Source organism: Leptosomus discolor, chromosome 7, assembly GCF_034619465.1.
Source record: "Leptosomus discolor isolate bLepDis1 chromosome 7, bLepDis1.hap2, whole genome shotgun sequence".
NCBI lineage: Eukaryota > Metazoa > Chordata > Aves > Leptosomiformes > Leptosomidae > Leptosomus > Leptosomus discolor.
Window position 1 is genome coordinate 55,725,139 of NC_141397.1, and position 26,370 is coordinate 55,751,508.

Consider the following 26,370-nt stretch of genomic DNA (forward strand, 5'->3'; position numbering starts at 1 on the left):
ACACCCTGGCACCCCCTCCTCCGTCCCGCCAGGTCTCAAATAAAGTCCATCGTGCGAGCTCTGCTCCGGGTGCCTCTTCTTGCGGGTGGGGGGCACCTCCTCCTCCGGGGGGTCCAGGGTGGGTGACAGGCCAGCAGTGGCAGCCACACGCCCCCCCGCTGCGGCCCCGCAGGGTGACAGCGAGGCCTCGGCCCTTATCTCACATTCCTGGGGCCGGGGTGCCTAATTATGGGCATCTGGCGGTGGCGGTGGTGGCAGGCAGCCGGCCCCCTGCCCACGGCCGGGGACTCGAGGGGCGCGGGCAGTGGGCGCCATGGCCTCGCTCGGCTCGGCCGCTGCGTACCGCACCGAGCGCATCGGCGCCTACGGCCAGGGGCACGGTGAGCCCTGCTTCGAGGGCGACCTGCGGCACGGGCCCTTCGGAGCACGGGCACACGAGGCCTTCGGGTACCCAGGTACTGGGGATGGGGGGTGCGAGGGGTCTCTGCTACCCCAAGGAGGGCCGCCCCAGGGGTTATCCGGCTGCCCTGTGCCTGGGCACAGCATGGGATCACCCCCAGAACAGACTGGGGGGGCTGGGAGGGGAGCTCTTACTGCCCCCCAGGTGCCCCACATCCTCCAGACATCCCTTCTTCAAATCCCTTTGTGCCCCCTCCAGGTCCCGGATACCCCTGGTGTCCCTGCTGTCCCCACTGTCCCCAGGCCCATCATGCCCTCAGCTCCCCCTTTCCCAGACCCTTCTGAGCCTCCTGGTGTCCCCAGCCCCCCCCACCTCCTTCCCCACCCCCCCCCCCCGATCTTCCTGGCTGCCCTTATATCCTCAGACCCCCTGTATCCCAGACCCCTTGGTGTCCCCTGCTAGGCCCCCACTTTCCTGTACACCGCCCGGAGCCTCCCCTAGTAATCCCAGTTGCCCCCCCAGTCCAATCCTCCCAGATTTTCCTCCCTGTCCTCTGTGTCCTCAGGCTCCTGCACCATTCCTCTATTGTCACCAGGTCGCCCAGTGTCCCCAGAACCGCAGTCCCTCCTGCTACCCCCAAACCCCTACCCCAGACTACCCAGTATCCCCCATATGCCTGGGGCCCCCCAGTTTCCCCTGTAACCCCCTCAGCATCCCCAATGTCCCCAACTCCCCAGTGCCACCTGGTACCCCCAGCACCCCCACAGTGTCACCAACCTCTCCCACATCCCCCAGTGCCCCAGCCTCTGGGTGCTGTGCCCCCGTGTCCCTGTGCCCATCAGCCCCCTGATGCCTGCAGGGTCTCCGGGCGCCATGTGCCCCTGCAGCCTGGGCACCTGGGTGCGTGCCCAGGGTGACACCTACCAGGTGGTGGCCGACGTCAGCCAGTTCGAGCCCCCCGACATCGTGGTGACCACCTCCAACTGCCACGTCGCTATCCAGGCTGAGAAGGTGAGGGACCCCAGGGGGGCAACATCCCCCACTCTGACCATGGAGCAATGGGGGTCCTTGCCCCACAGTACCCTGTCCTGCGGTGGAGCGGGGGCAGTAACTGGGAGCTGTCCTGACTGAGGCAACTGGGGACTCCTGCCCTGTTGCGTTCTCTGCTGGTGGGAAGCAGCTGGGAACAGTCCCTGCTGGCACTGGGTCAACTGGAATTTGCCCCCTTCCCTTCTCAAGACTGAGGCAACCGGGAGCTGCTCCCTACTGGCAATGGGGTAACTGGGAATAGCTCCTGAGTCACTGAGTAACTGGGAACTGCCCTGTTGAGCTCCCTACTGGAGCTGAGGTGACTGGGAGCTGCCCAATCACTAGCACTGGGGTAACTGGGAATGTGTTGTGCACCACTGCGCTGCGCCATGCCATGCCTCACTGTGCTGGCACTGCCTCCCCACAGGTGGCCGAGGATGGCACCGTCTGCGACACCTTCACCCACAAGTGCCAGCTGCCCGAGGACACAGACCCGCTGTCGGTGAGCTGTGCCCTCACTGAGGCCGGCACGTTGGTCATCACCGCCCGGCGCCGTGCCGGTGCCCGCCCCGGGGAGCCCCCGCAGCTGCTGTACCGCAGTGAGGCCAGGCTGTGAGCCACCACCGGGTAAAGAAAGGCTTTGTGCCCCAAGTGATGCCAACCCCAGCGCCGTGGTGAGGCTCAGCCGGTACCCACTGGCTGTGCCCCCTCCCCACCTCAAGCCCCTCGGTGCTCTGGCTCTGTTTATAAAGTCCTTTTATTAAATTAATATAAAAATCTCTGTATTTACATGGGGAGGGGTGCACAGCGGAGAGGCAGCAGGCCCCCCCCCCCCCGCCCTTCCCAGCCATGAGGTGCTGAGGAGGGAGGCAGTGCCTACCCGTGTCCCTTGCCACCCCGAGCAGGCACATTGTGGTACCCATTGGTGGGGCGTGAGGGTGGTGGCCATGCCGGGGGGCACCAAGGGCTGGGGAGGGCAGAGGTAGCAAAGTGGGAAGCCCCAAGAGCTGGCAGGGAGGTGGGGGACATGAGCAGGCTAGGGGGCACCTGGCCAGCCCTCCCCGCACAGGGAGGGGGCAGTGGCACTGGATTGAGGGTGCCCATGCCTATGCCAAGCCTGGCACGAATGGGCACAGGGCGAGCATGCCCTGGCATCTGCCGGAGGCCCCTGCGGCACCTGGGGACACCGGGGGACACCCCCCCCCCCACGCTCACTGGCCCTTAGGGGTGTCATTGTTGTCATCGTCCCCGGGGCCGGCCTCGCGGGGCATGGTGTGGTGCTGGTGGCGGTCCCAGAGCTGGCGCAGGGCGGTGGTGTCGGGCTCACCGGCGCTGGCGGTGCTGTCGCGGAAGCTGGCAAGCGGCGGGCGCACCTTCACCCCCTTGGCTGTCAGTGAGCCCTCGATGGCCTTGCGCAGCTGCGGGCACCCCAAACCCATGGGCAGGTGGCTCCGGGTGTCTCCCCCCCTCCATGCCCCTCCAACCCCACCACTCCACTGCTCACCTCCTTGAGGGACACCATGCCCACCAGGCGCCCGATGCTGGTGACGTACGCGTGGTCCAGACCCAGCAGTGAGAAGATGGTGTGAGTCTGCAGGAAGAGAGAGGGCAGAGTTGGGGGTCTGTGGGGGTCCAGGTGGGGGTCCAGGGGTGTGCGGGCGCACCTTGTGCAGTGAGGTGTGCTCCACCAGCTGGAAGGGTGCGGGGTCAATCTTGGCACTGCTGAAATCCACCAGCTGGTCCAGCTGCTGCTCCTCCCACTCCAGGATCTGGGAGAGGGGGATGGCACGGGGCAAGGTGAGGGGGCATGTCCCCCCCCCCCCCAAGGGTGCCAGTGAAGGCCACCCCACCCTCCCTGCACCCAGCATAATGGCGACATTGGGGTTGATGTCCCCCTCCCACCTCAGCACCCTGTTGGGATCTCCTGGATCCCCATGGGCAGGAGGGTCCTGCCTGCCCCTGCCCACCCCTCCTCACCTCCGCCGGGGTCATCCTGTCACCCAGATCCATCTCCTCCTGCAAAAGAGGCGAGAGTGGGCAGCCTGGCAGGGCAGCGCAGCATGCCTGCACACCGGCTGCAGGCAGGGTGGGGGCAAGGCGTGGGCAGGGTATAGGCAGGGAGCAGCGAGGCTGCAGGCAGCACGGCAGCGATGGCCGGGTAGGGTGCAGGCAGCACATGCAGGCAGGGTGCAGTCAGCACGTGGGCAGGTTGCGGGCAGAGTGCAGGTCAGGTGACATGATTGGTTGAGAGGACGTAGCTCACACCACAATTGGCCAAGGTGGGACAAGCCTGACTTGTGATTGGTGGAGAGAACACAGGCTGTGCCATGATTGGCTGAGAAAAGTGGGGGCAAATCTCATGGCCATGACTGGCCAAGAGGCTCCGGATCACGCTGTGATTTGCCAGGAAGGCTTGGGGTTGGGAGGCCACACCCCGTGATTGGCTGAGCAGAATCGGGACAGTCTGAGATTGGCTGCATGGACACAGGCCGAACATGATTGGCCAATCAGAATCTCGCCAGGCCCCTGATTGGTTCAAAGAATCCATGCTGGGCTTCGATTGGCTGAGAAGATCTGTGCCCAGCCTGCGGTTGGCTGCAGCTTACCACAATGGAAATGCGGACGTGTTTGGCCTTGCGATAGGCCGTGCCCTGGGCCTGGCACCACGAGGGGAGAGACAGCGGTGTCAGGGCATGGCATGGTGGTGCCATGGGAAGGGAAGGGAAGGGAAGGGAAGGGAAGGGAAGGGAAGGGAAGGGAAGGGAAGGGAAGGGAAGGGAAGGGAAGGGAAGGGAAGGGAAGGGGAAGGGGAAGGCGAAGGGAAGGGAAGGGGAAGGGGAGGGGAGGGGAGGGGAGGGGAGGGGAGGGGAGGGAAGGGAAGGGAAGGGAAGGGAAGGGAAGGGAAGGGAAGGGAAGGGAAGGGAAGGGGAGGGGAGGGGAGGGGAGGGGAGGGGAGGGGAGGGGAGGGGAGGGGAGGGGAGGGGAGGGGAGGGGAGGGGAGGGGAGGGAGGGGAGGGGAGGGGAGGGGAGGGGAGGGGAGGGGAGGGAAGGGAGGGAAGGGAAGGGAAGGGAAGGGAAGGGAAGGGAAGGGAAGGGAAGGGAAGGGAAGGGAAGGGAAGGGAAGGGAAGGGAAGGGAAGGGAAGGAAGGGAAGGGAAGGGAAGGGAAGGGAAGGGAAGGGAAGGAAGGGAAGGGAAGGGAAGGGAAGGGAAGGGAAGGGAAGGGAAGGGAAGGGAAGGGAAGGGAAGGGAAGGGAAGGGAAGGGAAGGGAAGGGAAGGGAAGGGAAGGGAAGGGAAGGGAAGGGAAGGGAAGGGAAGGGAAGGGAAGGGAAGGGAAGGGAAGGGAAGGGAAGGGAAGGGAAGGGAAGGGAAGGAGGAAGGGAAGGGGAAGGGAAGGGAAGGGAAGGGAAGGGAAGGGAAGGGAAGGGAAGGGAAGGGAAGGGAAGGGAAGGGAAGGGAAGGGAAGGAAGGGAAGGGAAGGGAAGGGAAGGGAAGGGAAGGGAAGGGAAGGGAAGGGAAGGGAAGGGAAGGGAAGGGAAGGGAAGGGGACAGGCAGAGATGAAGAGATGGGCAGAGAGGGGAAAGGATGGAAAGGGATGGGAAGGGACAGGTAGGTTTGAGCAGGGATGGGACAAGAACAGGCAAGGGTGGGCAGGATGGGGCAAGGATGAGAAGAGGTGGAAAGCGATGGGCAGGGATGAGGAGGGGTGGGTAGGGATGGGCAGCAATGGGAAGGGTTGTGAAGGGATGAAAAGGGATGAGAGTGATGGGAAAGGATGGCAGTGGGGAGAAAGGGCCAGGCAGGGCCAGACAGGGAAGGGCAGGGCCAGGCAGGGATGGGTGCTCACCTCGGTGGGCTCTGCGGCAGTGTTGGCACAGAAGAGGCTCTTGAGCGCGATGCCGGTGTGGTCAGCGGTGCCAGCTGTGGGTGGGGAGGGGATTTCAGCAGGGGCGATGCAGGGGGAGTGGGGGCAGGGGGGGGCCGCAGACTCACCCGGGGGGCTCTCAACCGGGCTGCTGGGCACCTTCTTCAGCGCTGGCTTCAGGGGCTTGCGGGGTGCAGCGCGGGTGGGCGTACCCGAGGAGGTCTCTGTGCTGATCTGCAAAGGGACAGGGTGGTGAGGGGATGCCGGCACGGAGCACCTTGGCTGGGCATCCCCGAGGTGGCTGCCCCCCCTCACCTGGAAGCGGATGCTGGCATCGGAGAGCCGGTGCCCATCCTCGGCCAGTGCCTTCTGCCGCAGGGCTTGGAGCCGGCGCTGGGGGCTGAGCTGGTGGCTGAGCAGGGCCCCCACCTGCGCCCGCTCAATGGAGCCCAGTAGGATCATGGACTCTGCCGGCGGCAGTGAGGGGCCACATTGGCTCCTGATGCCCCCTTTGCCATCCCCTACTTGCCACCCTGGCACGCCCAGTGGCGCCGGCAGAGCCCCCTGCCCGCATCTCACCAGCTGACTCCACCAGTGGCAGGCTCTTCATCTTGGTGCTGTGCAGGACATGCTGCAGGTCCCGGTACTTGCAGTTGAGGGTGACATAGCGGATGTCCCGCACCATGATGTCCTCCACCCGCACATTGTATTTCCTGCCAGGGGAGGGTAAGGGTGGCCTCAGAGTGATGATACCCCCTCCCCTTGGGCCTGTTGAGGGGCTTGGGGACAGGGCAGGGGACACGCGCTTACTCGTGGTGGCCCCAGCCCAGCTCAGGGAGGTAGGGCAGCTTCTTGATGCGGATGATGCTGTCGTAGAGGGAGGGCTGGAGGCTCTGGGCCACAGCATTGGCCAGGATGACGGCGATCATGACAGGCAGGATGTGTGAGATCTGCCCCGTCAGCTCAAAGACGATGACGGCTGTGGACACTGTGTGGGTGACAGCACCCGACAGCGCGGCCGCCCCTGTGCCCATCCCCAGGAGACACAGGGGCAGCTGTCAGGTGCTGCCTGCCAGGCTGCGTCCCCACCTTGGGTTCCCACCACACCCAGAGCTCTTGGGACCTCCTGGGGACATTCCCAGTGGTAGTGCCACCTCCAGTCACTGGGGACACCACCTCAGCCCTGGGGAACCCACTAGCTCCTTTGGAGCATCTCCAAGTGATGCCCATCATGGTGTCCCCATGCCAGCCCAGTCCTTACCCACCACGGCGTAGCCCCCTGGCACGATGCGGTAGGTGTTGCTGTTGGTGTGGATGCCATCAGGGAACCAGGCTGCCATGCTCTCCCCCACCAAGCGCCCAAAGGCTGCCCCTGCCCGCAGAGAGGGGTTGGGAGAGGGCACATGGGCTCTTCCCGGCACCTGACCCAGCCTTGCGCCCTCTCCTCTGTCCTGGTGTTGCCAGGGAAGGGGACACCTGGGGACACACGGGCAAGCAGCTCCCTCCTCCCGCCATGCCCACACAGGGTATGGGTTCTCACCGATGACGAAGACAGGCATGAAGGCTCCGCAGGGCACTGGGATGGTGGTGGCCAGGGCTGACATCCAGAACTGTGTGGGGGATACAGAGACCTGTTAGCTGCTCCCCCCAGCCCAACCCTGCCTCCCTCCCCTGCCGTGCCCTACAGCCGGCTGCTGTGGAGCAGCACGTGGGCACCGCACCGTGCCGTGGGGCAGCCCCGCTCCTCCCAGGCAGCGCTCTGCCAGCACCTCCCTGGTGGCATCTGGTGGCACCTGGCCAGGACCTCTCTGGTGGCACCTGGGAGCAGCCAGCCAGTACGTCCCTGGTGGCACCTGGCCAGCACCTCACTGGTGGCACCTGGGGGCACCCCGCCAGCACCTCCTGCTGGCACCTTGGTGGCTCCCAGCCAAGATCTCTGACGGCATGTCGGCAGCACCCAGACAACACCTGGGTGAACTCTGGGAGCAGCCACCCAGTGCCTTGTGGTGCCACCTTGCTAGCAGCCATCCACCACCTCCCTGCTGGCACCCAGAAGGCCCTCTCCAGAGCCTCCTGGTGGCACCCTGGGGCTGGCAGGGGCAGGAGGCACCCACCTTCATGAGGATGAAGACAACAAGGGTGACAAAGACATTGGAGCGGGGGTGGCGCCAGGCCTCCAGGATGCCCAAGTATTCAAACTCGTCGCTGAGCCCCTGCTTGGCCCATGTCTGGTTGTCGAAGAGTGTCACCAGTGTGTCCTTCTGTGTGAGCTGGTGAGGGTGAGAGGCAGGGGTCAGCTGGGGCTGGCAGCAGCCCCAGGCTGGGGACCAGCGTACCACCCCACAGGGGCTACCTGGCCAGCCATGAACTGTCCGAAGCCGGGTGGGAAGGTCAGCGTGGAGATGAGCAGCGTCACCAGGGCAGGGAAGAGCAGGCGCCTGGTGGGGTGGCACGGGGCAGGAGGTGACGTCGTTGCAGCCCCAGCTCCACCGCCCCGATGCCGGCAACAACTGGACACCTACTTCTTCATGAGGAAGCGGTTGATGGTCTTCTGGCGGCGCATGAACTGCACGATCTTGCGGTTGAGATAGACGAAGAGCGCGCCCCCAAAGCCGCTGGCGATCCTGGGCAAAGGGAAGGGGTGAGCACCCACGTGTCTTGCTGCCACCACTGCCACCACCAGCACCGCCACAGCCACCCTGGGGCCACAGGATGGGCGCTGGGTTGGCTGCACTCACCCGATGACAGCGAAGGCGGGCAGCTCCTGCAGGTCGAAGGGGAAGTCGAGGCGGAAGCGGGTTTTGAACAGAGCCGTGATCGTCTCTGGAGGGGCAGTGGGGGTCAGTGGGGCTGGGCGGGGGGACGCTTGTGCCCCTCACTCTGCCAGAGGTACCTTCGTCCTTGTTCCAGACGGCGAGGACGCGGAAGATGAAGGCGCTGAAAGTGGCGGCGAAGAAGCCACGCCAGTAGTTGCGGACGGCGAAGAAGGTGGAGGTGACTTCGATGCTGAAGAGGACGCCTGGCACCGGGGGGAAGTGCACGAGGGAGGCGGCGAAACCCCCAGGCAGGCCCACGGCGCCTGGCGTGCTTCCCGCCCCGAACCCACGCTTGTGCATGGCCCGTGGGTGTCCGGCCGGCCCACGGACACGCTATGGGGCGGTTCAAGGGCTTCCCTGGCAAAGCGCACGACTGGTCCCCGGCTGGCCGCAGCGGGCACGGCGGAGCAGCAGTCAGTGCGAGCAAGAGGGTAGCGCAGGGACGTGAGCGGGTGGTGCTGGGGTTGGGGGGGGGGGCACACGAAGACGGACAGACAGACAGATGGAGCAGCGCAGCAGGCAGAGGACAAGGAAGGAGTTAGACACATCACCAACCTACGGGCAGGGCTCAGCGGGGCCGGAGCGGGGAGCTCCCTGGAGCGCAGGGCGGCAGGGGAGAGGACGAGAGCAGACGTTACACCTCCAGGAGGAAGGTGCCCACTCCTCCCTTCCTCCTCCCTGCCGAGCAGCTCTGCTCTCTCCCGTGCCAGCCATCCTGGGGGTCCTGCTTGCCTCGCTGGGAGGACCCCAGTGCCCGGGTGGGAGGTGTATGTGGAGTGTGGGGGGCCCGGGGTGACCCTACCTCCAATGGGGGCGGCGAAGCAGCAGCCGACACCGACGGCGCAGGCGGCCGCCAGCATTTCGATGTTCCTCGCCTCATTCTGCGGGTGAGCTGGGGGTGAGTGGGCACAGCCCCCCCTCCCCCCACCACTCTGGGTGCTGCCGAACCTGCTGGGGGGCACAGGCAGAGCCCCGTCCGGGGCCAGCCTGCCCTGCTTACCTCATAGATGCCCCCGAAGAGGGAGAGGAAGCGGCTGAGCAGGGCTGCGCACATGCTGGCAATGTGGACAAAGGGACCCTGTGGGGACAATGTGGTGGGGGGCGCTGAGGATGGTGCCTTCCACCCTGGCTCCTTGTCTGCCCTGCCCTGGACACTGCCCTCACCTCCTTGCCCAGGGGCATGCCACTGCCCAGGGCACACGTCAGCCCGATAACCTTGGCCACGAAGGTCTTGAGGGTGAGGTACTCCTTCAGCACGACGCCCCGCAGGATGGTCTTCATCTCGGGGATCCCCGAGCCTGGCACCATGGGGGCAGCCCTGACCCACGGCCATGGAGGGAGGACACTGGGGAGCCCCTGCCCCAGGGTTCTGGCGGGGATCCTTGATGCTCTGCCACCCCTCACTACCATAGGGAGACCCTAGAGACACCTCTCCCCACAGTACAGTCAGCAGGAACAGCCTCATGGCCATGTAGGGACAGCTCAACCCATAGCCCTGTGGGGACCCCAATTCCATAGCCCCCAGGAGACCAGCTCGAGATCCCTAGCCCCATAGCCCAGGAGAACATCTATCCCTTTTAACTCACAGGAGACCCTCTGAAGACCAGCCCATAGCCCTTGGAAGACCCCCAGCCCCATAGCTGAGGACATCCACCCCATAGCCCCCAGAAGACCCTCTGAAGACTAGCCCATAGTCCTAGGAAGACCCCCAGGATCCCCAACCCCATAGCCCAGGAGGCCACCCAAGCAGCTCCCAAGTCACAGCCTCAGGGAAGGGACACCCCATTAGGGTGCAGGCAGCCCCCCGGTGCCCTACCCACGGCTTGAGGGGCGAGGATCTGGGTGAAGCCAGCTGAGAAGGTGATGAGCACGGTGGGGTAGGTGACCCAGGCCAGGTACTGCAGCAGCACGTTGGTGTCCAGGCCCCCATACATCCACTTCTGGGCTGCAGGCACAGCAGGCCAGGTGGGTCACAGGTGGCAAAGGGCACGGCACGGCCCTGCAGCACGGCCACCCTGTGGTCCATCATGGCCCCAGGAGGCCACCGGTTTCCTCTTACCTTGGAGGCAGGTGGCGATGGCGAAGTCCATGGCCCAGCTGACCAGCGCCATGACCAGCCCCAGGAGGATGAGGAAGACCCAGTCCTCACCCACCTTGGAGATGAGGAACCGCCGGCACTGCAAGGCGCAGACTGCGGGCACAAGAGCCGGCTCAGGGACAGGCGCCCCCGGGGATGGGCACACTGGGGTGGCGAGGCCAGGCTGGCAGGGACACAAGTGCTCACAACTGGCAGCACCAACCCAGCACCATCCGGTGCAGGAGCACCACCATGCCCAGCTGTCACAGCCATGCTGCAGCCACCGTCGGGCAGGAACGGCGGGCTCTGGCTGTGCACAGCCGCACACGGGCTGCTGGGCATGCACCTCCCACCAGCACAGCCCCCTGGCACAGCCCCAGGCAGAGGGGCTGGGGGCCCCCCGGTCCCTGCGGCGTACCCAGCTATTTTAGGCCATTGTGTCCCTGCTGCCCGGCGGGCAGGTGGCATTGTCCTTGGCGCCGGTGTCCCATGACAGCCAGAGAAACCCTATCCACCACCACCGCCGTGGCAGGGTGGGCAGCCGTGCCCAGACCAGGTGTCCACTGGTGTGTGTCCCCCTGTGTCCCTGTCCCTGGTGGCCCTTACCGTGGCAGGGGGCACAGCGGCCCTGGGTATACTCCAGCAGCTCGGAGGGGCGGCGGGGCCGGGGGGTGTCCCCCTCCACATGCCCCTGCTGCAGCCGCAGACGGGCTGCTTCATCCTTGGCGAAGGTGCCCAAGTCCTGCGTGTAGCGCCCATACATCTGGGGGAGAAGGAGTGGGTGGGGGTGTCACAGGGGGCTGGCACCCCGGCTCCCATGCCCAAGTGGGGAAACTGAGGCAGGGGAGCAGTAGGCACAGCCTCCTAGCACCGGGGGAGGGGTGCCAGGCAAGGGGACAGGGGCCATGGCACCCCCAGGGGAAAGAGCAGTGGTGCTTCTGGGGGTCCCCAGTTGCTCTCCGGCGTGTGGGAAGGGGCCAGGCAGATAAGGTGTCTGGGGATCGATGGCGATTGTTTCGCCCACGCAGCCGGCGCAGGCAGCTGGCACTGCTGGTACCAGTCCCCGGCCCTGCCCAGGTGCCTCAGGCACTGGGCTGGGCTGGCGGAGGGTGGGGAAGGGCCTCTGGCGACAGGAGCAATGGGAGCACAGCCAGCCTGGCCTGGAGGCTCTCTGAGGGCTGGTATTGGGGTTGTGCTGGTGCTCTGCGGTCACCTCCCCTCAGCATCACTAAAATCAGGGCTGGGATGGCCCCCCCCCGGGAGGCAGCCTCAGAAGGCCACACGTGACATGAGCTGGCCGGTCTCAGCTGGCAGCAGGGAGGCAGGAGGGCAGTGAGGAGCAGGGCATACCCCCAGTCCCAGGGGAGAGGGGGGCACAGCATCAGGCACAGGGTGGTCCCTGGGCTGTGAGGAGGGGGTTTGGGGAGCAAGGGGGTGTGAGTGGCTCTGTGCCCACATAGGGGGCACCCCCTCCTCCTTGTGCGCCTCCTGCCTGCCTGTGGCACGTGGCCTGGCCATGGCTGGGGGGGGTGGCCCTGGCAGTGCCCCCTGTGCTGGCCAGGAGCTCTTTGTGCCCGTCCTCCCCGCTGAGCCGGGGGCATTTGTCCCGCGCTGGCGGGCATTGCCAAGGACTCGGTTGCTTGGTTTCCGCCTCGCTCCCCCCCCAGCACGACCTGAATGCCAAACGCCAGAGGTTGGCCCGGCACAAAGGGAGGCTTCAGGGCCTTGGGGACCCTGCCAGGCTCCCACGTCGGGGAGACGTGAGCCCCATGCCGATGGCTTGCCCACCCGCCGCGCTGAGCCAGCACAGCGCGTGGCCGCTCAGCTGGGGTACAGCCACCCTCCTCTCCATCATGTCCCGTGCCAGCACCCAGCAGAGGGGCAACACCACGGGTGGGCACCACGCTTGGCACGTGGGCAGACCAGCTTCGGCTGCCGGCGGCCGTGCCCACCTCAGACGCCTGGGTCCCATTCACACCCCCCTCAGCCTGCTGGCACGTGCCAGCTCCCCGTGGGGGTGGCGTGAAGGTGCATTTCTCACGGGGCATCGCTCCTGCCCAGGTTGCTTTGGCAGGGAGCAGAAACCAGTCAGAGTGGCGCCGGATGGATTCTCCACTGTCTAATACCCGGGTCGGTCTCGGTAGTGGGAGGGTGGGAAGCCAAGTGGGGAGCGGGAGGTACATTTGTTTCCATTGTGCCCCCCCTCCTGGCATGGTTTTCCCCCCAAACTCCTGCTCAGCACGACCTCAGCAGCTCCTCGCCCTATGGAAATGTGCCAGGTGGAAGGCACGAGCCGGGCAGAGAGGCCGGCACGGCCATCTCGGGGGGCCAGATCCAGCATCAGCTGCCAGAGGAGGACCCCCATCCCCGCACGGGGCCCTGGGTTCAAAGGCTCCCTTCTGGCGAAGATTGTTTCCTCTGGAAGAAGAAACAAGCCGGCACCCCGAGGAGTGCTGTCCCCTTGCCAAGCGCCTGCCTTCCCTGGCCTGGCTGCCGCCCCACGGCTAGCTCTTGAGGCACCAGGGCACCCCCAGGCTGAAGGCCCCCCAAATCGGCTCTGTGCCCAGCTCCTGGGCTGTCACGCTGCCCCCAAGTTTTGGGGCACCGGCAGGATGCCCAGCCCCAGGGGGTCTAGCCTCGTTTTGAGGATGGGGGATTTTTTTCTCCCCCTCTGACCCCCATTTGCAGTCAAACCCACTTGCAACAACAGGGACGAAAGCCAAGGGGCCATGCCACCCTGCTGCCACCTGCCACCTCGTGCCACCACTCTGCCCCGTGCCATGGCCTCGCAGGCAGGACATAGGACCCCAGGGGTGCCCAGTGCTGCGCAGCCACAGCTGCCGTGCCCACAGCCCTGACACGGCTGTGGGGCCACGGTGAAGGCTGGTGGTGGGCTCTCTCCTTCCTCCTCCTCCTCCTCCTCCTCCCGCTCGGGTTATTTTTCCACAAAGGCCTTTTGAAACACAAACAGCCCCGGGACTCCGGCCTCCGCCTCGAAGCAGCTGAACAATCACAGTGCCGGGCAGGCAGGGAACGGGCACGGTGGGGGGGGGGCGGGGGGGGGGGCACCCGGGGACACGGGCACGGGCCAAGGCGGCTGTGTCAGTCCTGGGCTCCTGCACTGCGGGCACCGGCCGTGCTGCAGCCCCCCGGGCAGTGCCAGCTCGCAGCGCCCACTGTGCCCGGGCTATGCTGCTCCTGGAGCAGATGCTGCCATCTGGCACTGCCATGTCCCCGTGCCACCCTGTCCCATAGCACCGAGCTTGCCCGGCGGCGGTGCCCACCTCTACATGGCCAATGCCGGCCAACCCTCCCCCCAAAAACCATGATCCTGGGGGGGGTGTGTGTGATATTTAAAGGCGGGGGGGGGGGGGGGCAGAGTGTCCCCCGGGCTGGCGGTGGGCAGGTGGAGGTTTAGGGGGGGGGGGGGGGGGGTGGGTGTCACGCTGCCTGTCTTAGCCAGGCTCTAATCACCCTGAGCGGCTCCGCAGTGAACAAGGGCAGTTTGTCAAGCTTAATCCCCTACCCCAGGGGCCCTTTGGTCCCCGCCACGGCAGCCTGGCATGCTGGCGCGCACCCCGGCACCTTTGGCACAGTTGGGGGTTCCCACAGACACTTGCCTAACGTAGGGTCCCCAGGGAGGGACACCGTGGCTTGGGGAGACCTTTAGGGCTGGGACTGTGCCAGCCCCAAGTGGCACCATGGCCATGGCAGCCAGGGCTGAGGGGGGGGGGGGGATAAGGACGTGGAGTGGGGACAGGGCTCTTTGGGCATGGCTAGGCACAGCCCTGCAGCCTGTCTGTGATGCCCTGGCTGTGGGTACAGGCAGCAAAAGCTGTCCTCAGGGCTCTCCCCAGGGCTGTCCCCGGGTTCCAGGCTCTGTCTGGATCCTGACCCTCCTGACAGGAGCTTGTGGTGGCTCAGATGCACTGGGGAGGACTGGGCACCTCTCCTGCCCAGCACGTGCCCAGGCAGCTCCCGAAAGCCAGGTGTGAAGCTGTGGGACAGAAGCCTGCACCCAGCCTCACCCATGAGCCCCAGGCAATTTCACGAGCCTTGCCACAGCCCAGAGGCCATGGGGATGGGTGCCCTAGGGCACCCAGGGCACAGGTGCTACCCCGCCCGGAGGAAAGGAGGGCAAAGTCTGCCGGCACCATGCAAGGCTGCCCCGATGCCAGCCCAGCGTGACTTTTCCCTCCCACACTGCCCACAGCCTCCTCCGCCCTGCGGTGCCTGGCTGGGCTGGCCTCTCTGCCCACCCACGGCGGACATAGCACTGAGCGGGGCAGTCCAGTGCTGGGGGGGGTGGGGTGGGGAAGAGGCACCCCCCATGGCTCATATCGGACGGTGCTGCGCTCCCCTGCTTGTGCCCCGGGGCTGCTCCCCGGCTCAGTCCTGCCAGGGAGGCACCGTGGGGCTGGTAAGATTATGGAGACGGCGGCACAGCCACCCAACAGCAATGGAGAAGGGGTGACTTGGGATGGGCACGGAGGGGGACCCCCAGACAACAGCTTTGAGGGCTTGGAAACACGATGCAGAAGGTGCCCGGCGTAGCAGTGCCCTGATGCTGCCCCATGCCCACGTGCTGGGTGGGCAAGCCCCAGCAGGGCCGGCCTTACTCGCAGCAACCAGCTCAGGCTTTCAGCAAACTTGGGCAGCCGTGGGCACGGATACCCTGCAGCGGCTCAGCCCCCACTTCCCTGCTCACCTCTCCGGCCCTGCCTGTCCAAATACCTTCTCCAGGGCAAAGTACCCATTTGCTGAGCCACCCTGGGCACCGTCCCAAGCGGAGGCCAGGGAGAAGCACCTTTGCCCAGGATGTCCGAGGGCGGTGGTCATTGGAGGGGAGGGAGGATACCCCAGGGACAGTTGGGCACCCGGGGTAGTGGTGGGTGGGGAAGCCTCAGAGGGGAGGGAGTTGTAAACATGGGGCTAAGGTTGCAGGTGGGGGAGATACGCTATCTTGGGGGCAGAAGGCTGGGGACAAGCTGCGCAGGGGGTGAAGGGTGCCCAGGCATTGCCTCTGGCAGTCCCCATAGCGTGGGCACCACCCCCCTCCCAGTGATGAGAGGTTTTGGAGGGGAGGGTGGGTGAAGTGTGTGCAAAAGTCTTGCCCTGGGGATGGGGGCTCAGTTGGACTACTCCACCCCCGGTGTCCCACCTGCCCCACCACAGCCCGGAGACACCACCCCAAACCGGGCACCGCGGAGCTCATCGGCACTGTCACCCTGAGCGGGGCAGCACCCCCAAACCGCCCATCTTCCACACCCACCAACCCCCCCCCCCCAACCCCCCCCCCCCCGCCCCCAGGCTCCCCGTCGCTCCCCACCGCGCCCAGTGCCCCGCTCCGGTGCCCCCTCCCCCGCCGTGCTCCCGGTGCCGGCCGCCCTCACCAGGGTCTGCTCATACTGCAGCGCCCGCTGCGCCTCGCTCTCCGAGGCCATGGTGCCGCCGGTGCCGCTGCTCCTGGCCGTGCCGGTGCAGGTGCCGGTGCCGGTGCCCGCGGCGGCGGCGGCGGTTCCTCCCGGGGCCGTGCGGGGCGGGCCCGGGGCGCTGCCCGGGGGAGGGACCGGCCGCGCTCCGCCTCCGCCGGCAGCGCCCGGCACCAAGCACCCAGCGCCGGGCAGGGGTAAGGGGGTGCCCGGCCCGGAGGGCTTTGCCCTTCAGCGGGGTCCCTTCCACCCGTGGTTGCCCGGCTGAGGATGACACCCCGGCGGGCGCAGGTGGCGCGGGGTGACCGCGGGTACGGCTCCGTGTGGGACACCTTGCTCCTTCCCACGGGCACAAGGGGCTGGCGTGGGGCTGGCACTGCCACTGGTCCCTTCTTCCCCGTGGTTTCTCCGCTGTGGGATGCAGGCAGCAGGGCAGGGGGGACTGGGCTGGGGGCACCGCGGGCAGGCAGGCAGCCAGCCCCCGGGGTCATGGCCATGCCTGGCTGGGGGTCAGATTTGGGGGTCAGAGTGCCTGATGTCTTGGCATTGAGGGCACAGGGGGACCTGCGGATGTCCATGGGTAGCAGGGCACCTCGGCGCTGCAGGGGCTCGCCAGAGGTACCCCAATGCTGGCAGGGAACTTGTCCTTACCGTGGTGTCGCTCAGTGTCCCGGGACTGCCAGCGCCAGGGAAGGAAGGTGGGCTCCGCTCCTCGCTGCCGAACCCGCTGGGCAGCAGCGGCTCAGCCCTCTCCAGAGGGGCACACGGGCAGAGCTTGGCACTGGTAATCCTCGGGCAAGGCGCTCCAGCATGGCAGGCTGGCTGCTGGGACCTCTATCTCACCACCACCACGGGCTCAGGAGCAGCTGGCAGGGCCAACCTCGCCCTCCTCCCCAGGGCACCGCATGGCACCTTCGTGGCAAGAACTGGGTGCAGGGAAAGACGTAGCCGTGGCACTGCCGGGCTGGTGCTGCGGGACCAGGAACGGGCTAGTTCTCGCCGCCTGGGTGCCGCCCTCCGGTTTGACGTTGGCACCCCCAAGGGTGGGTGACGATGGCAGGGCTGGAGGCTGGCATATGCCGTGCGCCAGCCTGGGAGGGTTCATCACCGGACACAAACTGGTTTGAGGCAGGGAGGTGATCAAATGGGCTGCCCCCTCATTGTGTCCCTGGGCACGGAGCTCCCTTCTCACTTGTCAGCTCCTGGCACTGCCCTGTGGCAGCCGGGACACTCATCCGGAGGGGCAGTCCCATGCCAGGACACACGCTCTGCCTGCTGCCACCAGTGTACCCAGTTGCAGGCCACCAGCACACTGCAAGGCCACCAAGGGTGCTGCCACTCTGCTGGGACAGGCACCTGTGTGGCCGCAGGCACGCATAGGGCAGGACACCCAGCTCAGCACCCAGGGCTCTGTGCCAGTCTGGTATTGCCCCAGTGCCGTCCTCCTATTGCCCTACCACTACCACAGTCTAACCCAGTGCTCCCTCTGGTGTAGTCCCAGTATAGGCTAACACTGTCCCACTATGGCGTTGTCGTGCCAGTATGCCTCAGTGTTTTCCCAGTAGAGCCCAATGTTACTTTCCCTACGGCTCTGGCACTGTTCCAGTAAAGCCCAGTATAGCTCTGGTGCTGTCCCAACCATCTCAGTGTACCCCAGCACAGCACAGTGATGTCCCCAGAGATGCCCCAGTCCCCCACACTGGGGACCAAAGGGCAGGCGGCAGCCGTGAGCCACGTGAGGCCTTAGTCTGGTGCAGCTGTTCTGGGGGAACACTGCCCTGGCATCGGTACGGGTGGCCCGTGCCACCCTACAAGCACCACCCCACAGCCCACCAGGGGTGCCCCCAGGCTTCCCAAATACCCACCCCCAGCATACGCACACCCAAATCCAGCAAGGCCCTGGACTGCAAATCCCACTGGCGCCCAGCGTGGGATGCAGGGGCACAGCCCTACATCTGCCGCTGTTAGGAAGAGGCGAGGAGCCGGGTGGGCAATATCTCTGGTTTTAATAAATACATCGGGACCCCTGTCCACAGGCACCATAAATTATGTGACGAGCCTGGCCAAGCCGGGACGGGCACAGCGAGACAGGGGCCGGAAGGATTTTACACTATGTACAAGGAGGGCGCGATGCCCACTGTGCCCGCTGGCCAGGGGGGCTTAGAGGGGAGGGCAGTGGGTGCCCCAGCCTCCACCAGCCCAGCTGCTGCCCACTGGCACGAGCGGGCAGGGCAGCCCCGGCATCGTGGCTGTGCCACGATGGGGTGCCCAGGCTAGGTGCCTGGCTGCATCCACCCCGCTGTGCTCCTCTGTGCCCCTCACCCCACGTGGGGACGATGGGCGGCAGGGACCCCCCCACACGGCCACCCAGCCTCGCTGCACACTCGCCCCGCTCGGGGCAGCGGTCACTGCTCAGCGACTCCACGCCTCCACCCTGGCATCGTGGACCTTCTCCCGTGTATCAGGGGTGGCATCTGGGGCTGGTGCAGGGGGAGAAGTGGGGCTGAGAGATGGGCATGGTGGGTGCCAGGATGGTGCTTGGGTTGGTCCCAGCCCTGGCTCAGCACCCAAGGGGGCCGGGGAGGTGCACAGGCCACCGCAGGGTGTTTGGGGGAGCAGTGCCCACGCACAAGCACCGGCACTCACCACGGCACTTGGTGCAGCAGGGGTTGTCTCTCCTGGTGGGGCTGGTGCAGGCGGCCGGTGGGCACTCCTGGCGCTGGCAGTGGGTCTCCCCTGACTGCGGGGGAAAAAGAGGGGCTGAGCACAGGGGGCTGGTAGCTCCTCAGGGTGTGGTGGGTCCCCAGCGTGCAACGCCAGGCTGCTCTCCCACCCATCCCCAAAGACTGCGGGGCAGAAAGAGAGGACTGGCACAGGGGCACCTTCTCCTTCCCGGTGCCGCAAGGCCTGGCACACTCACCACACACCAGCACAGGATACACTTCATTTCACCAAAGGGGGGCACGGAGGGGTGCCAGCTCTCATTGTTGAGGTACCAGCGGCGCCCAAAGCGGCACGCCCGTGGCCCATCTGCCTGCATGGTGTCAGCCAGCTCAGGGACACTCTTCTCTGGGGCTGCAGGAAAGGGCACTGGGAGCGGGCACGCACATGGCAGGGGCACCCCATGGCATTGCCAGTGGTGGCATAGGGAGGTGTAGGGGCCATGCCAGGGGTGCCAGGACAGCCAAGGGCAGGAGGGGGGGTGCAGGTACCTGGGCACTGCTTGCAGCAGTCGGAGGGGCTGGCGCGCACGGGGTTGGCACAGGTGAGCCGCGGGCACTGCACCTTCTCGCAGTGCACTTCGCCTGTGGTGCCCTGTGAGGAGCGTGGGGGGCTCAGGGGGGGTGCACGGGGCAGTTGGTACAAGGCACGAGCCCCCCTGCCTGGTTTGAGCCCCTACTGCAGTGCACAGCAGCTCAGGGCAGCCACCACGAGTGCCAGGGCAGCTCTGCTGCCAAACCAGGCTGGGGGTCTGGTGGGAAACCGGGACCCACGCTCACCTTGCAGGTGCAAATGGCACATTTGATGAGGCCAAAGGGGGGCACGACGGGGTGCCAGCGGGTGCCAGAGCCTCGCCACGTCTTGTCCCCATCGAAGTAGCAGCCTGGGAGAGGAGGAGGAGGTGGGCACAGTCGCCACAGGGGGAGGGGGTGTGCTGGGGAGGCCAGGGGGACAGAGCTACCTCCTCAGCCTGTGCCCACTGGGACTCACCCTCGCTACTGTCCCGTGCCCGCTCCAGCTTCAGCTCCTCCTGCCCCATCTTCTTCTCTGCGAGGGAGAGGGAGGCCATGAGGGGTGTAGAGGCTTAGAGAAGGACCTTCCACCTAGTACCCATGGGGAACCCCCCTGCTCTCCCATCCCCCCACTCAGGACACCCCCCCCCCCCTCCCCAGGCCCCCAGATACCTTCGCAGATGGGACAGCACAGGTCCTCGGGGTGTACCTGGCGGGTACAGTTGAGGGGCTGGCACAGGATAGGGTCACAGATCACCGTGCGTTTCTGGGGGCAGCAGGTACAGGGCTCATTACAGGGGGGCACTGCTGATGGGTGCTGCTCCCCAGCTTGCCCCCCACTGGCCTGTACCTGGCAGCTGCAGATGGAGCACTTCTTGTCATAGTCAGGTGCCCAGCGGGTGCCATGTGCCCGGTGCTGCCCCTCGAAGAAGCAGGAGTTGGGGTCCTTCTTGAGCTGCTCCAGGTCCCTGGTCTTGGTGCCCTCAGAGAGCTCGGCCTCCCCTGGGTCCAGGCGAGTCCCTCCTGCATGGCACCGGTTGGGGATGTGCACCTAAATGGGGGCATGGAGCAGGAGGGTTGGCAGCACCAGGGGACCCCGCTTCCCATGCCAGTGCCCAGCTGCCCCCCACGGTCAGGGCTGGTGGAGGAAGAACCCACGACCACAGTACACACCATGACGCTGGGCTGCTGGGACCATGCCATGGTGTGCCCCCCATCCTGTCCCCTTCCCACCCCACCCTGGGCAGCGTCACCTGGCTGGAGACCCCAGGCAGTGGTGGGGATGGGTAGGGATGCCCTGCCCAGATGAGGACCTACCCGTCCCCGCATCTCCCCATGGGGGTGGGCTTTGGTGCTGACTTGCAGGAAAGCAGTGCCCTGGGCCAGGTGCTGCAGCAGGTCGGCGTCCAGGTCCTTCACCACCCCCTGAGCCTGCCAGGGTGAGACGGGCATGGGGGGTGGGTCCATGAGGGCTGACCCAGTCCCCACTGTTGAGCTGCCCACAGACAGAGGCCCATCTCACCTCGGTGCTGTAGAAACCCTTGAGCAGGCGCTTGTGCTGGTGGGGACGGGCACCCATCTCTCCTAGCTCAGCCACCCCGTGGAGGTGGGCGCTGACGGTGCCGTCGGCTGGGCGGCCCAGCCCTGCCACCGAGATCTCGTAGTGCAGGTGGCAGTGCTCATCCAGCGAGAGCCAGGCGTGCCCCCCGGCCCCGCTGCCTACGGGGGGGGACACCAGCTGCCCTGCCAGGACCACGGGCATCTCTGCACACAGACAGGGGCCATGGCAGGTGGCGGGTGGGGAAGCTGCTCCACCACCCCTGCCGCCACCCTTGGTGCCCCCCGGGTACCTGTGTAGCGGGCGAGCAGCCCGCTGTAGGGCAGGGAGATGACCTGGCCCCGCAGCTCGCCCTCCGCCCAGTCCTTGGTGGCCACATTGAGGAAGAGCTCGTTCTGCAGCAGCATGTGGGCATCGCGGGCGCTGGGGCTCTGCCAGGCACCTTGGGCCTGCCACCGGCAAGAGACCATGTGGGTTGGGACGGGGACCCACCCAACGCCCCCGTGCCATCCCACCCAGCGCCACCCAGTGCTCACCAGCCCATCCTTGTAGCTGGGTGTCATGTCAAACAGGACATTCCTCTTGCTCTTCCGCCGAGGTTTGGTCTCCAGCGTGATGCCCACCACCTCGCTGGCTGTACCCACCACCTGTACCTGTGGGAAGGGTGCTGAGGGGCAGTGCTGGGTGGGGAGACACCCCTTGAGCCCCTAGGAGGGAGAGGGGTCTCTCATGCTTACCTGGTACTCCAGGGTGCCATTCTCATGAAGCGCCAGCTTGGCTGAGCCCACAGCCCCCGTTTTGGTCGGCAGCAAGGCATCTGCTCCGCACAGCACGCTTTGGATGGCTTCAGCCCGGGGAGAGAGGCACAGGGAGGGGGTGAGGTTGGCATGGGCGGGGGGCACAGCCACCCCCCCCTACGCCCCAGGGTGCCTGCCCCATGCTCACTGTCACAGCTGCGGCGGGTGGTGATAGTGCCCACCAGCTGGCGCGCGTGCTGGCCCTCCGTCTCGGCCACGATGCGGAGCTGCCCCTGCACCAGCCACTGCAGCTCACGGGCAGACATCTCGCTCAGCACCTCGGCGAAATCGGGGTCCTGCCGGGGTTGGGGGGGGCACAGCGCCACGGCTCAGCCCCGGTATGGCAGGCACCGTGGCTGCCGAGGCATGTGGGGGTACCTCCCATGATGGCTTTACCTCCACCGTGATGTTGGCACGGACCTCCCGCAGCGTCTGGCCCTGGTGCAGGATGCGGACCCGCAGTGGGACCCAGGGGGATTCTGGCCATGGCAGATGGGTTTGGACCCAGCTGGACCGGGGGCCTGTGACCACTGTTCCTCCACCCCCCAAACCCACCCCTCTGTGCTCACCACCCCCAAACCCCTGCACCTGATCCCCCACTTTGACAGATGCCTGTCCTGCATGCCTGGACCCCTGCACACATTGTGACCCCCTCCATCGCCGCCCCCCCCCCAGTTCCCCAGCATCCTCTAAATCCTTGCACAACCCACATCACAAACCCAACTTTCTGCACACTGGTCCCCAGGCCCCATATGCCTTCCAGTACCTGCTGGCCCCACACACCCAATAGGTACACACCACACACCTCCCATCCGTGCACACCCCAAATCATGCAACAACCCCTCGGCACACCTCAACACCCCCCCATGCACCATGCACATCACCTATACCCACCCTGAGCCCTACAGGCAGCCCACGCACCCACCCTGACCCCACGGATGCTGACCCACACACACGCCATGCACCCCACTCCAGCCCTACACAGCCCCCCTGGGAAGTGCCAGGCCCCATGGGGTGCCCATGCCTGCCCTCACCCCCGGCGCCAGGCTCCAGCAGCCCCCGGGCCATGAGGATGAAGTGCAGGTTGTTCTCAGCGTCGCTCAGCGTCAGCATGGCCATGCCCCCAGCACCCAGATGCATGGGGTCTGACGAGGTCAGGATGGCACCGAACGTCTCTGTGCGAGGAGAGGGGGGGGTGAGGGTCATCCCGGTGGGCACCCACCAGGTGGGCATGCAGGAGCTGGGCTTACCTGCAAAGAGCGCCCGGTGCTTGAGGATGTGCCCATGGACCTCTCCAGAGGGCTGCGCCCGGGTGACAAGGGACACGCGGAGCTGCTCCCCCCGCAGCAGCTGGATGTTGGCCTTGGACACCGTCCTCCACATCCCGCAGAGCTGTGGGCGAGGGCAGGGCTGGGCAGGGGCTGGGGGGGCACCGCACACCTGGGCGGGGGGAGGAAGGGGCGCCGTGCCCCCCTGCCCTCCCGGCCCTCTCACCATGCCATCCTCGGGGGCAGCGTTCTTCTGCACGGGGTGTTCGAACAGCACGTTGCCCTCGGGGTCGCTGAAACGCACCCGGCTCGGTCGCCCCAGCCTGCGGGCACCCAGGGGGTGAGCAAGGTCCCCCTGCCCAGCACCCCCTCCCCTGGCATCACCCTTGCTTAGCACCAGGCATAGGGGTGCATCAGGAAGGGTACACAGGGGTCACCCAGCAATTTGGGGTGGGCAAGAGAAGGATGTCATTCCCCTGGGGTGCCCAGCGCCACGCTCTGCCCGCCCAATGCTGCCATCCTGCCGAGTGCCAGCTTGGCACGGGTCCCCTGGGCTCCCCTACCCCGCAGCGGTGCCAAACTGGCACGGAGCAGGAGTGGGGTCCCCACCGGGAGCTGAGCGCTCAGGCCTGGCTGTAAATTAGGAGCATTTTCGGCTCCGTTTGGCTCCCCCGGTCGGAGCTGGAAATTAGTCACCACTTTACTATGCAAAGGGGCCTGGAAGCGAGGAAGAGCAGAAGAAACTGGAGTGGGAAGGAGGGAGGGAGAGGAGAGGCTCCGCTGCCGGCGGGCATCTGGGGAGGGCACGGCGAGGATGGGGGATCCTGGTGCCCGCTGGCAGAGCCCGCAGGGTGCCACGGCGCCTCTGCCCCGCTGCGCCTCTGCTCCCTCCGCAGAGCACTGGAGCCGTTCCCGTTTGTTCCCACTCCAAACCTGGAGGCGAAGGGGTGAGGCTGGGCCGGCGCTGTGGGTGTGCCGAAATCCCAGCTGCTCGCCCGGACTGGACCCCCAACACATCGCCCCCCTCCCCAAATCTCTCACCAATGCTAGGCTGAGGCACCGCGGAGGGGATGTCAGAAGGGAAACTGAGGCACAAGCACAGTTGCATCCCCCCCTTTTCCAGGAGAGGGTGTCCGCTGTGCCAGCCTGGGCAGAGGACAGGGGGCAGGACTCACCGCTCGTAGCTGATGGAGAAGAGCAGGTAGGAGCGCAGGAGAGTGAAGCGAGCCTTGGCCACCGCGCTGGACGTGGGGTGCCACGGTTCTGGGCCACTTGTCAGCAAGGCCACAAACTCTGGGGAGGGGATGCCAACGATGGTGGGGAGTGCAGGGGGCTGCCCCGCACTGCTGCTGCTCACCCGGGCGGGTGGCTCACCTGTGCGGGCATCGTCACGGGCCAGCCCCTCGGAGCTGAGGTAGGAGCGGTCATTGTAAGGCTTGTCCAGGTCGTCCTCCTTGTCCTGGAAGTACTCGAAGGTGTCGAAGGGGGGCATGGGGCTCTTCTCCGGGGCACCTGGCAAGGCTGGCATGGGGTGGGCACAGGGACACCATTGTACCAGGCTGCTTGTGCCCAAGAGCTCAGGGTGGGGGGCAATAATAAATCCCCCCTCCCAAGGCAGAGCAAGATGTGTCCTGTGAATCGCCGTGAGGCTCTGCACCGGGGTGCAGGCAGATAGACGGGCAGGGTGTTTAGCTCTGTGCACCCTCTCTGCACCCCTCCCAGGGTGGTTTGGGGACGGCTCTGCCCATCAGGGCTTCCCCCTGCCCAGCACCTCGTGGGCACCCAGAGGGCACTGGCAACTTCCGTAAAGAAGTGAGCAGCCCTTTTTTGGGGGTGTGTGCGAATTGCCCCCTTTCCCATGCCCACAGGGGACCCTGTGGGTGCAGGAGGGCTCCACGCAGGGAGGCACTCGCTGGTCTCACCTTTGGGGCAGGTGTGGCAGCAGTGCCCGGGCAGCAGCGTGGCTCGGGGGCAAGTGGGCACTGGGCAGTCCTGCTTCATGTTCTTGCAGTTCACTTTCCCCGCTGGCTTCCCTCGGCGGTTCCTCTGCTGCGGTGGGGGGGTCGGAAAGAGCCCGGGTGAGCCGTTCCGAGCCGTGCCAAGGTATGCCCCCCCCTATCCCAGCCTCTCTCCCCTCCCCATCCCAGCCCATCTGGAGCCTCCGCGGGCAGCCCGGACACCTTGCACAGCCCCCAGCTGCCTGTACGGCAGCCAAACCCGGGCCCCCTCCCCACGGCCCCCAGCCCCCTGCCCAGCTGTGCGCGGCCCCGCCAGCCCCGGCCTCGGGGGGCTGCTCGGAGAGAGGGAGGGGGCCGGGGGCCATCCCCGAGGAGGGGGAGGAGGAATGAAGCCTGATCTTTTAAAGCCCCCTTCTCCTCCGCGCTGCCGCAGCGCGGAGGGGGGGGGGGGGGGGGGGGCGCGGGACGGGACATCCAGGTGTCCGGCTGGCTGGAGGGATCCCCGTTTCCCTTTCCCATGAAGGGGGGCGTATGGGATGAAGGGGCCGGACTCCCCCCCTCCGCCAGCCCCCTCCCCAGCAAGGCCGGACCCTGGGGGATCTCCCGTGGGAAGGGGGGTGCGGGGGGCACTCACCGGCTCGCAGTGGCAGATCACGCAGCGCATGACCCCGAAGGGCTCCCCCAGGTCCGGGTGCCACGTCTCGTCCAGGGCGTAGAAATGTCCCCCGAAAGCGCAGCCTGCAGAGACACCCCCACCCAGCCACCCACCCACCACCACCGTCACCCCCGGTCACCTCCGGGCCGCGGGCACCCCCCTGCCGCAGCCCCGGACAGCGGCCGGCACCGCCCCTCCGCCCGCTGGGCACGGCGGTCGCCGCCGCTCCCGGTGCCGGTCCCGCAGTGGGATGCGGGGGTGCAAGAAAAAGGGGCGGCGTGTGTGTGTGTGTGTGTGTGTGTGTGTGTGCGTGTGCAGGCGTGCGGTGCAAAGACAGGGGTGCGGGTGGCAGCGAGGGGGGTGCACGAAGTGTGCGGGGGGGGGTAGCGGCAGCGGCTTGTATAGGACGGGGGGTTTCCCGGAGCGGGGGGAGGAAAGGGGAAGGGGTTGGGGGGGGGGGGGGGGGGGGGGGGGGCTTTCCTACCTGCCGCCCCTCCGGGGGGCAGCGGGTCCGTGTCGGGCCGGATGGGCAGGGCGAGCTTGGGGCGGGCGGCGCGGCCGGGCAGGAGCAGGGCGAGCAGCAGGAGCAGGGCGGCGCGCATGGTGCCGGCCGGCCGGGGCAGGCGGGCGGCCGGGGGCGGGGAGGGGGGGCCGGGCGCTGCCTGCCGCTGCCGCCGCCTCTGCCCGGCCGCCGGCTCCGGCTCCGCTTTATAGGCGGCGGCATGGGCAAGCGGGAGCTGCGAGTCCTGTGCAAACAAAGGCCCCGCTAATGAGGCGCAGGCAGCGGCCGGCTGGGGGGGGGGACGGGACAGGACGGGACGGGACGGGAGGGGGACGCGCCCCCGCTGCGCTCCGACACCCCCACCTCCTCACCCACCCACCCACCCCACCTCCGTGCCCCGGCCCCGCCGCCCCCCGCCGGGCACGGGCTCTCCTGTGGCACCCCGGGGCACGCAGCTGCCCCGCCGGGCATGGGGTACCCCCGGACTCGGGGTGTCCTGCCACCCCCCTTCCCCATCCATTGCCCCACCCCCCCTCCCCCGGGTGTAGAGCATCCCCACGCACATGCCAGCCCCAGGGCACGGGGTACTTAAGGGATGCCTTTGTCCACACACCCTCCCTCAGGGCACGGGGCACCCTCAGGGGATGGGCATCTTGGGGACACCATTCCCCCCCCCTCCTCAGTCCACACAACACCCACCGGGACATAGGGCACTGTGGACACACCACCACCCACAGCCCTTCCACGGAGCCTGGGGTGTTCCTGGGCACTGGACCTCCT

The 26,370-nt window shown here is 66.8% G+C and overlaps 3 protein-coding genes across 4 annotated transcripts; 1 reads left to right on the forward strand and 2 right to left on the reverse strand.

Annotated features, from left to right (window-relative positions):
* Positions 1-313: 313 nt before the first annotated feature.
* Positions 314-2,045, forward strand: LOC104346157 (heat shock protein beta-7-like). Its single transcript, XM_086468380.1, has 3 exons — positions 314-455; positions 1,260-1,411; positions 1,857-2,045. Exons 1-3 carry the CDS (start codon positions 314-316, stop codon positions 2,043-2,045), a joined length of 483 nt encoding a protein of 160 aa, XP_086324506.1.
* Positions 2,046-2,640: 595 nt separating this feature from the next.
* On the reverse strand, positions 2,641-15,631 carry CLCN2 (chloride voltage-gated channel 2). Of its 2 annotated transcripts, XM_086467615.1 has the most exons (24): positions 15,581-15,631; positions 10,794-10,950; positions 10,170-10,301; positions 9,927-10,055; positions 9,275-9,408; positions 9,111-9,188; positions 8,913-8,991; positions 8,188-8,313; positions 8,033-8,117; positions 7,817-7,918; positions 7,648-7,732; positions 7,409-7,564; positions 6,835-6,904; positions 6,556-6,666; positions 6,105-6,318; positions 5,874-6,007; positions 5,610-5,761; positions 5,423-5,528; positions 5,277-5,350; positions 4,036-4,086; positions 3,407-3,445; positions 3,094-3,198; positions 2,934-3,020; positions 2,641-2,847 (listed from the first exon to the last, which is right to left on the reverse strand). In XM_086467615.1, the coding sequence occupies exons 1-24, from the start codon at positions 15,629-15,631 to the stop codon at positions 2,641-2,643; spliced, it is 2,664 nt and encodes an 887-aa protein (XP_086323741.1). The 2 variants fall into 2 exon arrangements, with proteins under 2 accessions (XP_086323741.1, XP_086323740.1); XM_086467614.1 differs by having other exon boundaries at positions 5,277-5,528.
* Positions 15,632-18,031: 2,400 nt separating this feature from the next.
* CHRD (chordin) lies at positions 18,032-25,690 on the reverse strand. The gene is made up of 23 exons (XM_086468165.1): positions 25,573-25,690; positions 25,068-25,171; positions 24,398-24,524; positions 23,850-23,996; positions 23,651-23,768; positions 22,702-22,798; positions 22,458-22,599; positions 22,242-22,382; positions 21,604-21,686; positions 21,356-21,503; positions 21,148-21,254; positions 20,903-21,063; positions 20,703-20,833; positions 20,375-20,616; positions 20,170-20,283; positions 19,703-19,903; positions 19,525-19,618; positions 19,331-19,387; positions 19,120-19,223; positions 18,832-18,934; positions 18,540-18,694; positions 18,266-18,359; positions 18,032-18,099 (listed from the first exon to the last, which is right to left on the reverse strand). The coding sequence occupies exons 1-23, from the start codon at positions 25,688-25,690 to the stop codon at positions 18,032-18,034; spliced, it is 2,856 nt and encodes a 951-aa protein (XP_086324291.1).
* Between the last annotated feature and the right edge of the window lie 680 nt (positions 25,691-26,370).

Excerpts from the sequence above, each read along its gene's own strand:
- LOC104346157 (XM_086468380.1), top strand. The coding sequence starts at position 314 with ATGGCCTCGCTCGGCTCGGCCGCTGCGTACCGCACCGAGCGCATCGGC. Across the intron at positions 456-1,259 it reads CGAGGCCTTCGGGTACCCAG|GGTCTCCGGGCGCCATGTGC; the intron begins GTACTGGGGATG and ends TGATGCCTGCAG. Across the intron at positions 1,412-1,856 it reads TCGCTATCCAGGCTGAGAAG|GTGGCCGAGGATGGCACCGT; the intron begins GTGAGGGACCCC and ends GCCTCCCCACAG.
- CHRD (XM_086468165.1), bottom strand. The coding sequence starts at position 25,690 with ATGCGCGCCGCCCTGCTCCTGCTGCTCGCCCTGCTCCTGCCCGGCCGC. Across the intron at positions 21,687-22,241 it reads GCTGGAGCCTGGCGCCGGGG|AATCCCCCTGGGTCCCACTG; the intron begins GTGAGGGCAGGC and ends TGCCATGGCCAG. Across the intron at positions 19,904-20,169 it reads ATGGGGAGATGCGGGGACGG|GTGCACATCCCCAACCGGTG; the intron begins GTAGGTCCTCAT and ends GCCCCCATTTAG.
- CLCN2 (XM_086467614.1), bottom strand. The coding sequence starts at position 15,631 with ATGGCCTCGGAGAGCGAGGCGCAGCGGGCGCTGCAGTATGAGCAGACC. Across the intron at positions 8,992-9,110 it reads TCTTCGGGGGCATCTATGAG|AATGAGGCGAGGAACATCGA; the intron begins GTAAGCAGGGCA and ends GCTCACCCGCAG. Across the intron at positions 6,319-6,555 it reads AGGGGGCTACGCCGTGGTGG|GGGCGGCCGCGCTGTCGGGT; the intron begins GTAAGGACTGGG and ends GGATGGGCACAG.